The 12100-nt window shown below is 51.6% G+C and overlaps 2 protein-coding genes across 2 annotated transcripts; both read right to left on the bottom strand.

Annotated features, from left to right (window-relative positions):
• Window positions 1–3045: 3045 nt before the first annotated feature.
• FA10DRAFT_262563 (hypothetical protein) lies at window positions 3046–4532 on the bottom strand (the record flags this gene model as incomplete). Its single annotated transcript, XM_025520135.1, has 2 exons — window positions 3046–3093; window positions 3159–4532. The coding sequence occupies 2 exons, from the start codon at window positions 4530–4532 to the stop codon at window positions 3046–3048; spliced, it is 1422 nt and encodes a 473-aa protein (XP_025374608.1).
• Window positions 4533–6144: 1612 nt separating this feature from the next.
• FA10DRAFT_288835 (hypothetical protein) lies at window positions 6145–11345 on the bottom strand (the record flags this gene model as incomplete). The annotated part of the gene is made up of 3 exons (XM_025524239.1): window positions 6145–6977; window positions 8851–9537; window positions 10928–11345. The coding sequence occupies 3 exons, from the start codon at window positions 11343–11345 to the stop codon at window positions 6145–6147; spliced, it is 1938 nt and encodes a 645-aa protein (XP_025374607.1).
• Window positions 11346–12100: the final 755 nt, after the last annotated feature.

Here is a 12100-nt window from a genome sequence, read left to right as displayed (position 1 = left end):
TCTTTCTCGTTACGCGCTCTCCCACGGCGTTCTCGTTGCCACGGTCACCGTCACCCATGCCTAGATAGCCAGAGCACAATCAAGAGGCTGTGGGATTCTCACGCTGAGGATGAGGTGAGAGTGCTCCGCTATGAGCTCCGCGTGTCGCTCATTCCTCGCGCTTGGCGTATAAGTGCTTCTCACCGCTGCGATTGCGGGTCGACTCTCTCAGGTCAAACTCGCCCCGTACAAGAAAGCCAGTTTTGGGTGCAAGCTGCCTCCACGCATTCTTGTCGTCACATCTTCTTGCCCATATTAGAGTAACAAAGGATGGAAAGCAAAGAGAGAAAGAGCGTAGCTGATTGAGACATGAAAGAGGACTACTGATGGAATGGAGGCGGAAAGGGAGGCGGAAGGAAAGATTGGAGAAAAGGATGGTTCTCTAAGATGAAGTCAACAGGTTTCTTTTCCCAGGGATTTAAGTAAAGCTGAAACAACGCTTTCCGGTCCCGTGTCCAGCTGTCCTCGACGATTTTTTCGATGTCCTTGGTATTAGGCTGAGCCACGGTCCCTTTCAAGGGACCTCTCGCGAGTCTCTCCATATTTCTCACGTCTTCGATGCTCCAAGCTGTCCCTGATTTGTTTTGGTTTTTTTTTTCCAGTTTTGATCTCTGAGATCTTCGTCCTCACCCTATGCAAGAGTACCTCGTCTCCTACGCTTGAGTGTGTCCTTTTTTTCTTTTTAGTTGTGCAAATTCGACCCCCTTGGCGAGAGCGGATCCACTCGTAGAAGTTTTTACCGTCATTTCCCATCGCCTTTTCGTCTTCTTCAGAGAGATCAAACAGACCCTGATTTCTGGTCGCCACAACTTCTTCTGCTCGTAAGTAGTAGATCAGGGCTATTTTTACTTGCTTTCTTGTAGCGAATAGCTCTGGTGCCTTCTCCAGAGGCGTTGGGGCCCTACGCTTTTTTGGGCTCGCCCACCGCTTGCTCTTTACAGCAGGGCCGCAATCAGATGCCTCACCGCTCATGTTTTCTTCAGGCGAGCTCTTTTTGTGAGGTATGAGCGCAGGCTGTTCGCCTGCAGACGGCTGGTGATGGTGGGAGCCAGGCAAACCAAGGCCGGCATGCGTCTGAGATTGTTGCTCACCAATTTGAGGGTGCGACAATTTGGACAAGTCATAGTGCTCAAGATGTTGCTTGACCAGATCATCTAACTCAGGGCTGCTCTCGACATCCGGGTGGGCTTGCAAGCTCGATGATCCATGGGGTTCATGGACGTGAGACTGTTGCTGCAAATGGGAATTCTCAGAGGAGCCCTGACCATAAGGATGCAAATACGAGCCATGAGACCGAGAGGGGTCCTGAGTACTGGGCTGATGCTGACTATGTGAGTCTTGATACCCAGCTGAATCCTGGACGTAAGTTTGATGGTGCGAACCGGAAAATTCAGAAGTTCCCTGGCCATAAGGCTGATTGTGCATGTCATGAGACAAAGGGGCGACCTGGGCGTAATGCTGATGCTGCGAAGGGTGAAACTCAACCGGATCCCGGGCAAAGACATGGTGGTGCGACATACCCTGCTCCCCTTGAAGAGCGTCGCTTTGGTCGTGGAAAAGCCCATGCCCGTTATGCTGCGAAGCTGTCGCGGAGCTAGGCTGCGGAATGGGCGTGTGTCCACCGAGAAGGAGGTCTGTGTAAGAGAACTGTTCTCCGTCCGCTCGCTTGGACAGCCCTGGCTCCTCAACGATGTTGCGTGGCTGATGCCACGGACTTCCGACGAGAATTCCTTCCTCACGTGGGATAGGAATGAACCTGGCGGCTCCTATCGAAGCAAGGAGGCTCAAATATAGATGGAGAAGAATCATCGCGGTCGTCCGGAAAGGAGAACGGGCCGTTGACAATCGTAGAGAGGACTTGAGAGGAGTTGAGTGCCTGAGTTGAAAATTGGGAGAGCACAGAGAATGCAGGTAGAGACCTGGTAGGAAGCGACTCGTTCACAGAGGAGGCCCCTCTTTATATAGCTTCAACTATCGCCCAGACAACTGAAGATAAGGACGGTAGCGGCATGGGCTGAACAACCAGGGTAGCACCAGACATTAGCCACGATTTCAGACTATTGTCAGGGCCCTGGGGCGTCCGGCACGCCCCAGCGCCTGCTTTTGCCTGTTTACTCTCTCTCTGTTGGCTCGCCTAATTTACTAGGCCCTGTTTCTCGGGTCGTTTTCGCTGTGCCGGACAACCGAGGCAAGCAAATCGAGCGCAGCACAGCGCAGCAGGCTCCGGCGCGCCCTCAAACAGGTCCTGAGGCACGCTCAGGGACGGAACCCAGAGAGCGACGCCTGCTCTATGTAACAAGCCTCCTTTCCTGTACTCTCTCTTCTCTTCTCGACGCAGAGTACATTCTGATAGCCCCTGTTCGCTCAGGTCACAGCTTCCTCCTCACACTATTGAGCCTCGACCGAGAAAGCCGAAGAAGAACCGAGATCGAAGCAACGGCTGCCTCGGGCGACCTAGACGTGTTGTTGTCTCTGCATTTGTCATCTTCAATATTAGTGCTGTAATTATTGCTTGTCCTGTTGCTGTTTCCACTATTGCTGCTGCTGCTGCTGCTGTTGCTGTCGGTGACTGTTGCGGGCGCTTTCGTTGCTAGCGCTGTAGCCCTGCAACAGAACCTGGCATCGGGCACATGCCGCCTCCAAGCACTCTCTCCGCCTCCAAGCACTACAATCGTTTTCTTGCCCATATTAAAAAAGATAGAAAGCAATGAGAGAAAGAGCATAGCTGGTTGAGACATGAAAGAAGACTACTAATGGAATGGAGGGGGAAGGGAAGGCGGAAGCAAAGATTGGAGAAAAGGATAGTTTCGGAGGAGGAAATCAACAGGGTTTTCTCCCCAGGGATTTTGGTAAAGCTTAGGCAACGCTTTCTGTTCCCCTTCCCAGCAGTCCTTGACAGTTTGTTCGATTTCCTCGAAACTACGCGTGAGCGAGGTTTTTTTCAAAGGACCTCTCGCGAGTCTCTCCAGATTTCTCACGTCTTCGATGCTCCAATTCACCCCTGATCTATTTGTCCTCTCTCCATGTTTGATGCCGGAAATCTTCGACCTCATACTGTGGAAGAGTGACGAGTGTTCTACGCTCAAGTGTGCCTCTTCTGTCTGTTGAATGTTGCTGACCCGACCCCCGCGGCAATCGCAGATCTTCTGGTAGAAGAGTTCACCGTCATGTCCCATCGCCTTTTTGTCTTCTTCAGAGAGATTAAGCAGACCCTCATATCCGGTCGCCACAACGTCTTGTGCACGCAGGTAGTAGATCAGGGCTATTTTCACTTGCTTTCTCGTAGCGGAAGGCCCCGGTTTCTTTGGCTTTGCGACCTTCCAGTTCGTCTTCCGATCGCTCTTTACGTCAGGGTCAGATGTCTCACCGCTCACATGTCCTTCAGATGGGCTCTTTTCGTCAGATCTGAATGCAACGTGTTCGCCTGCAGACGGCGGGTGACGGTGGGAGCCAGGCAAATCGAGGCCGGCATGCGTCTGAGATTGTTGCTCATCAATTTGAGGGTGCGACATTCTGGTCATCCAGTAGTGCGCTAGATGTTGCTTGACCAGGTCATCTAACTCAGGGCTGCCCTCGAAATACAGGTAGGCTTGCTCGCTGTAAGTTCCATGGGGTCCATGACCGTGAGACGGATGCTGAAAATGGGAATTTTTAGAGGAGCCCGGGCCATAAGGATCCAAAAACGAGCCGTGAGACGAAGAGGGGCCTTGCGTGTCGAGCTGATGCTGAACGCTATTGTCGTAAAACCTGGGTGGCTCCTGGACGTGGGACGGATGTTGCAGATGGAGATCCTCAGAGGAACGCTGACCGTAAGAGAAAAAGTGCGTGCCGTGAGACCAAGAGGTGCCTTGCGTGTTGGGCCGATGGTGAAAGCTATTGTCGTAAACCTGAGGTGGATTCTGGACGTGAGACGGATGTTGCAAATGGGAATATTCAGAGGTCCTCTGATCATAAGGATACCAAGGCGAGCCGCGAGACCAAGAGGGGTCCAGAGTACTGGACGGATGTTGATAGTGTGAGTCGTGAGACCCAGCTAGATCCTGGATGTAAGATTGATTGTGCAAACGGTAGATCTCATCAGTTCCCTCGCCATAAGGTTCATTAAACGCATTGTGAGACCGAGGGACGACCTGAGAGTAACGCTGATGGTGCGAAGTGTGGAATCGAACCGGACCTTGGGCATTGAAGTGGTGGTGCGATATGCCCTGGTTCCCTTGGAATGCGTCGCTTTCGTCGTGGAAGAGCCCATGCCCGTGATATTGCGAAGCTGGTGCGAAGCTGGGCTGAGGAATGGACGCGGCTTGATCGAGAAGATATTTCATGTAGGATAGTTCTTCGCCGTCCGCTCGTTTGAAAAGCGCTGGCTCTTCGACGATGTTGCGCGGTTGATGCCACTGGGTGTCGACGAGAGTTCCATCATCATGTGTAACAGGAATGGCCCTGGCGGCTCCTATCGAAGCAAGGAGAGCCAAATACAGCAGGAGAAGAATCATCGTAGTCGTGCGTAAAGGAGAATGGGCTGTCTATAATCGTGGAGAGGAGACTAGTGCCTGGGTTGAACACTGGGAGAGCACGGAGAATGCAGGTAGAGGCGTGACAGGAAGCGACTCGTTAACAGAGAATGCCCCTCTTTATAAAGCTTCAACTACCTCCCAGCCAATTGCAGTTAAGGATGATAGCGGCATGGGCTAAATAGCCAGAGTAGCACTAGGTTTTAGCCACGATATTACGCTATTGTCTGAGGCCCTGTTTACTCCCTCTTCTCGCTCACCATGTTTGCCAGGCGCTGTTTTTTGGGCCTTCTTCGCCGTGCCGGACGTCCGAATCACGCAATCGAGCACTGCACAGGGCAGCAGGCTCCGACGCGCCCTCAAGCGGGTACTGAGGCACGCCCAGGGGCGAGAAACAGAGAGTGACGCCTGCCTTATGTACCAATCTCCTTTTCTTGTGCTCTCTCTCCTCTGCTTGTCTTTGAACACATTCTGATAGCCCCTATTCGCTCAGGTCACAGCTTCCTCACACTGTTCAGCCTCGACCGAAAAAACCCGAAGAAGAACCGAGGTGGCAGCGATGATTGCCCCGGGCGACCAATCGTGTTGCTGTCTCTGCACTTAACATCTTCATCACTACTAGTGCTGTGACTATTGCTTGTCCTGTTGCTGTTTCCACTATTGCTGCTGCTTATGTTGCTGCTGTTGCTGTTGTTGACTGTTGCTGGTGCTTTCATTGCTAGCGCTGTAGCCCTGCAACATAAAATGGCATCGGGCACATGCCGTCTCTAAGCACTCTTTGATCAAATTTCTGAAACAGGATAGAGAGAAAGAGTACAGCTGATCATCAATTGAAAGGACGCTACTGCTGGTGTGGTTGTGAGGAGTAAAGCGGACGTGCAGGAATGGGAGAAGGATGGTCGAGCGAAAAGAGGAGCCTGTCTATGTAGTCGATGGGGTCCAAAGCCCAAGGATTTTGGTCGAGCTTGTGCAACATATGCCTGTCAATGCTCCAGCAATATTCGATGATTTCTTTGATCTCGTCGTAACCAGTTTCAAGACACTGAACGTCCATGCGGCTACGGAGCTCATCGAGCGTTTTCACGTCTTTGATGGTCCAAGATGATCCAAAACAACCTCCCCTTTTTATCCTGGAAATCTTTTGCTGCATATCAAAAAAGAGCGCGCTCTTACCTTTTGAACTTATTCGAGTCAAATCGTCCGCTGTATTCTTGTTCTCGTTCTTCCGGAGTCTGTGTTCACGTATCCTCCTGTATTCCCTAATTTGCCGGTACAAGGCTTTCTGCGGCTTTGTCATCATCTCCGACTCCTCTTGAGAGGGTCTAACAAGTTCAACACTGTTGGTCTGCGTCGCACGTCGCTCATGTTCATAGTATATCCGCGCTGCTCTCAGGTCTTCTCTCGTGGTGATGACATCTGGAAAAATTGGTTTGAGGGGGAGACGCTTCTCTGGTCTTGTCGGACCCCTCCCTTTCCTCTTCTTTACTACTTTGTCACTAGTAGCTCTGTCCTGGTTGCTGTCAAGTGTCTCATCGCGCTCGCCTGCATACATTTAGTGGTCAGGCAACCCAATGGTTTCGAGTGAATAGTATCTTTACTCACCAGTCTGAGGTTCCGACGTGTCGGACGTCCCATGGCGTGTATATGGTTGGATGAACAGGCCATCAGGTACAGAGGTGCCTTGAGCAAATGGGTACCTTTGCGAGCTGTAAAATTCAGAGAGAGCCTGGATGTGAGACTGATGGTGCGGATGGCCGATTCGCAGGGTGCCCTGGCCGTAAGGATGCAAATACGAGTCGTAATCCCATGGCATTCGCTGAGCGACGGGCTGGTTGCTCGTGCGGTGAGATGCAGAAGAAGACTGGCCGTAAGAGTGATGGTGCGGATGGCCGATTGCAAAGGCGCCCTGGCCGTAACGATTCAAGTTCGAGCCGTGATCCCCTGAGACTCCTTGAGCGACAGGTTGATTGCTCGTGCGGTGAGATGCAGATGAAGACTGGCCGTGAGACTCATGATGCGGATGGCCAGTTTCAGAGGTGCCCTGGCCATGAAGTTGATTGTACAGGTCATGATACCGAGAGACAACATTGGCCAAAGGGTGATGATGCGATGCATGGACCTCAAAGGGGTCCTGCACGTAAGCATGATTGTGCGAAATGCTCTGTGTCGCTTGCTGGTGTGTCCGCTGGTGTGTCCCTTGACGAGCATGACGTTCGTCAGGAAGAACCGTCTGCGTGTAAGGTTGCGAAGCTAACACAGAGCTGAGTTGCGGGACGGGCGAGTCTTCCAGGAGTCGGAGGTAGTTGAAATCTTCACTGTCCCCTCGTTTGACTAGCGTTGGCTCCTTCGCGAGGCTGCGCAAATGCTGCCAGTGGGGTTCGCCGATAACATCGACTTCGTGTGAGACAGGAATGACCCTGGCGGCGCCTATCGAAGCGAGGAGATTCAAACATAGAAGGAGAAGAATCATCATGGCTGTCCGTAAAGAAAAAGTGGGCCGTCGATGGTCGTGGAGAGAAGTTAACTGCCGGAGTTGACAACTTGGGAGCAGAGAATAGGTAAGCATGGACAATACAGGTAGAGTCCTGCTAGGAAGCGACTTGTGAGAATGAGGCCCTTCCCTATATGTCTTCAGTTGTTGCCCTGCAATTGATCAGAAGGACGGCGACGAATGGGCTGAATAGCCAGAGTAGCAGGTCATAGCCCCCTGACTTCATGCTTTTCAGCCTCATCCCAAGAAACCGAAGAAAGCCGAGATCGCAGCCAGCATTGACCCGGGCAACCTGTTCTTGCACTTATTGTCTTTGCAATCGTCACTGTAAACATACCTCCTTTCGCAAATGCTTGTCCTGTCGCTGTTGCTGGCAATGTCGTTGTTGGCGCTGTCGCCCCGCCCAAAAAAGGAATAGGCTTTGGGCACATGCCGTCTCTACGCACACTCACTCTTTGATCAAATCTTTCTAATTCAAGGAAGAAAGGAATGAGAGAAAAAGTATAGCTGACCAACAATTGAAAGGACGCTAATGCTGGGGTGGGTGTAAGGAGGAAGGCGGAGGCACGGGGTTGGGAGAAGGATGGTCAAGCGATGAAAGGAGTTCGTCTATGTAGCTGATGGGGTCCTTTCCCCAGGGATTAAGGTCGAGCATGCTCAATGCTTCTCTGTCTATGCTCCAGCAGCGCTCGATGATTGGTTTGATCTCCTCATAACCTTTTTGAAGAGTATCAAAGTTTTCACAAATACGGCGGAACTCGTCCATTTTTTTCATCTCTTTGATGGTCCAAGTTGACCCAAGATTTTTCCCAGTTCTTATCCTGGAAACCTTATTCAGCAAATTTGTCATGGGCTTGTACCTACCCTTGGAATCGAAGTTTCCAAAAGTCGATCTGTCCGCTACATCTTCGTCCTTGTCTTCCCCAAGCTTACGTTCAAGGTTCTTCCTGGAGGCGACAATTTCAAAGTACAGTGGGGGGACAAAAGTCGTACGCGAGCTGATTTTTCGCGTTTCCAACTTCCCGCCAAAACATAGGGAAAATGCGGAATTGCTGGTCCTCACAGCCCTCAGTCATGACTACCCTTTAAAATAATGCTAAAAGTGATTTGAAACCTGGAAGAGCTGCTCTGTGCGTACGGCTACCACATAGCTAGAGCACAAAGAGTGGTCACGCCAATTGATTGCGTAGAGGGTGAAAAAGCAAGCCCATTTTCAAAAAAGTCGAAATTTACTAGTAAAATCGACCTTTTTTGGGAGGGCACCTCTAAGAGGTCTGTCAGCTCCATCACCACCCGTGAGAAACGCTTGGCTCTTGGCTATGTGATGGCCCTACACATGAAGCAGGTTTCTTGCTTCTCAAAACCACTCTAGATTGCTTTTAGAAGGTAGTCATGACTGGGGTCCGTGAGGGGCAGCATTCTTGATTTTTCCTATGTTTTGGCGGGGCGATGAGATGAGAAAAACGCGCTCACGCACGACCTTTGTCCCCCCACTGTACAAGACTTTTTCCGGTCTTGTCATATTCTCGAATTCTTCTCGAGAGGCTTTCGTCGCACTTTGCTTGTGTTCATAGTACATCCGAGCTACTCTCAGATCCTCTCTTGTAGTGATGACCTCTGGATATCTTGGTGTTGGGGGTGAACGATTCTCTGCTTTTGTCGGACCCTTCCTTCCCCTCTTTCTCTTCTTGACTACGATGTCATCAGTACATCTGTCCTGGTTGCTGTTAATTGCCTCATCGCGCTCGCCTGCATACATTCAGTGATCGGTCAAACCAATGGCTTCGTATGGACAGAATCTTTGCTCACCAAGCTGAGGCTGCGACGTTCCGGACGTCTCGTAGCGCGCATACGTATCATTCAGCAGGTCATTAGATCCAGAGGCACCCTGGGCAAGGGGGTGTCCTTGCAAGCTGTGGAATTCAGAGGGAGCCTGGACGTCAGACTGATGGTACGGATGGCCGATTCGAAGGGTGCCCTGGCCGTGAGGATGCAAGTACGAGCCGTGGCCCCATGAGAATCCCTGAGCGCCGGGCTGATTGCTCGTGTGGTGAGATCCGGAGAAAGACTGGCCGTGAGGCTGATGGTGTAAACTGAAAAGGCCAGAAAAAGCCTGGCCATAAAATGGATTGTACAGGCCGTGAGACCGAGAGCCGACATTGGCCGAAGGCTGGTGATGCGAGGCATGGACCTCGGAGGGATTCTGGGTGTAAATATGATTGTGTGATATACCCTGCGTTGCTTGCTGGTGTGCCTGCTGGTGTATACCTTGATGAGCTTGACGTTCGTCGAGGTAAAGCGACTGCGTGTTAGGGCGCGAAGCTAATGCGGAGCCGAGCTGCGGGACAGGTGTGTCTTCCAGGAGTCGGAGGTAGTCGAGATCTTCACTGTCCCCTCGTTTGGCCAGCGCTGGCTCCTCCTCGAGGCTGCGCGAATGCTGCCATTGGATGTCGCTGGCTAGTCTACTCTCATGCGGTAGAGGAATAACGCTGGCTCCTATCGAAGCCAGAAGATTCAGATACAGAAGGGGAAGAATCATCGTCGCCGTCCGTGAAAGAGGACGGGCCCTCAATAATCGTGGAGAGAAGGTGACCGGCTGAGTTGACAGACTGGGAAGTAGAGAACAGGGCGAACACGGAAATTGACAAGAGGGTCCTGTTAGGAAGTGGCTTGTGAGAATGAGGCACCGCCCTGTATAGCTTCAATTGTTGCCTACATTTAGATATAAGGACGATGAAACAATGGGCTGAATAGCCAGAGTAGCAGTTGAAAAGTCATAGCCCCGACTTCATGCTACTCAGACTCGTCCCGAGGAACCGAAGCAAGCCGAGATCGCAGCGAGCATTGCCCCGGGCAACCTGTTCTTGCAATTGTTGTCTTTGCAATCGTCATCTTAAATTTCTCTCCTACCGTAGTTGCTTGCCCTGCTGCTGTTGCTCTTCTTGTTGTTGTCGATGCTGTCATTGTTGCTGGCGCTGTCGTTGCTGGCGCTGGCGCCCCGCCCAAAAGAAGGAACAGGCTTTGGGCACATGCCGTCTCTACGCACTCTTTGATCACATTTCTTTGACTCGAGAAAGACAAGATAAAAGGATAGAGAAAAAAAGTATTGCTGATTGAGATTTGAAAAGAACCTACTGGTGAACTGGGTGCGGGGAGGAAGGGGGAGCAACAAAGCGAGGGGGTGGGTTGCGCGATAGGAGCTCGTGTATGTAGCTGATGGGGTCCACTTTCCAGGGATGTTGGTCGAGCTTGCTCAGCATCTTTCTGTCAATGTCCCAGCAGTGCTCGATGAATGGTCTGATCTCGTTGTAATTTTTCTCGATACCTTGAAAAAGAGGATGGCCATCGAGCTCTTCAAGTTTTTTCATGTCTTGGGATGTCCAAGTTGACCCAAACGCACGCCCTGATCTTATACTGGAAATCTTCGTCCGCAGATTATACACGATCCTCATGTCCTCGGCCTCCGAATTCTCTGGAGTCAAGCTGTCCGCTGCCTCTTCGTTTTCGGCATCCCGAGTCTGTGAAGCAGCCTCGCGTTTGGCATGAATGTGCTCGTACAGGAGGACATCCGCAAGTGGCATCTCACTCTGCTCTTCTTTAGAAAGTGGAATGCGCTTAGCATCGTTGATCGTCGTCGCAAGTCGCTCGCGTTCGTAGTACATCAGGGCTACTGACAGATCCTCTCTCGTGTTGACTTTCTCTGGATATATTGGATTTGGAGGTTTTCGTTTCTCTGGTCTTGTCGGACCCCTTCCTCTCCTCTTCTTTACTACTTTGTCACTAGTAGCTCTGTCCTGGTTGCTGTCAAGTGTCTCATCGCGCTCGCCTGCATGCATTTAGTGATCAGGTAAACCAATGGCGTCGTATGGACAGTATCTTTGCTCACTTAGCTGAGATTGCGACGTTCCATACGTCCCACGGCGTGCTCGAGATTGATTGAGCCGGTCGATGAAGGAGGCGCCCTGGGTAAATGGGTGGCCTTGCAAGCCATAAACTTCAGATGGAGCCTGGACGTGAGACTGATGGTGCGGATGGCCGATTCGCAGGGTGCCATGGCCGTAAGGATGCAAATACGAGCCGTAATCCCATGGGATTCCCTGGGAGCTGGGCTGGTTGTTCACGTGGTGAGACCCAGAAGAAGACTGGCCGTGAGACTGATGGTACGAATCGTAATCATTAGGAAAAGCCTGGCCATAACGTTGATTGTACAGGTCGTGAGACCGAGAGGCCATGTTGGCCAAGGGCTGATCGTGCGAGGCGTGGTACTGGAAGGGGCCGTGTGAGTAAGCATGGTTGTGCGACATACCCTGCGCCGCTTGCTTATGTGTCTGCTGGTGTGTCCCTTGAGAAGGATGAGTATCGTCAGGGGGAAGCAAATGTCTGTAAGATCGTGAAGCCAATCCATGGCTGGGCTGGGGATCGGGAGTGGGTCCCAGGAGAAGTTCGAGGTAGGAGAAGGGCTTCTCGTCCGTTCGTTTGGCCAGCGCTGGCTCGTCCGTGAGGCTGCGTGACTGCGACTGGATTTCGCTAGTATGTCCAGTCTCATACGGGAGAAGAGCAGCCCTGGTAGCTCCTATCGAAGCCAGGAGGGTCAAATATAGAACGGGAAGGATCATCACCGTCGTCGTCCGCAAAAGAGAATGGGCGGTCGTCAAACGTGGAGAGAAGATGATTGTCTGACTTGACAGACTGTGGAGGCGAGGACTGGACGCTGGGCGAGCACGGACAACGCAGGTAGAGTCCTGCCAGAAAGCGACATGTGTGCAGAAAAAGTCCCTCTTTATATAGCTTCAACTGTCACCCTGTCAACCGAAGATAAGGGCGGCAACGGCCGAATAAACGAACAGCAGTCTGTAAATCATGGCCCCGACTTTATGCGATTCAGCCTTGAGCGATAGCCTCGACCGATGAAGCCGAAGAAGGGCCGAACTCGAAGCGATGTTTGCCCTGGACGACCCGTTGTTGTTGTTGTTGTTGTTGTTGTTGTTGTTGTTGTTGACTCTGTAATCTGTCTTGTAAACATTGCTCCTACTGTTATTGCTTGTCCTGTTCCTATTGC

Source organism: Acaromyces ingoldii (assembly GCF_003144295.1).
Source record: "Acaromyces ingoldii strain MCA 4198 unplaced genomic scaffold FA10scaffold_7, whole genome shotgun sequence".
NCBI lineage: Eukaryota > Fungi > Basidiomycota > Exobasidiomycetes > Exobasidiales > Cryptobasidiaceae > Acaromyces > Acaromyces ingoldii.
The sequence above is the reverse complement of the archived record's forward strand: the minus strand, read 5'-3'. Positions and strand labels throughout refer to the sequence as shown.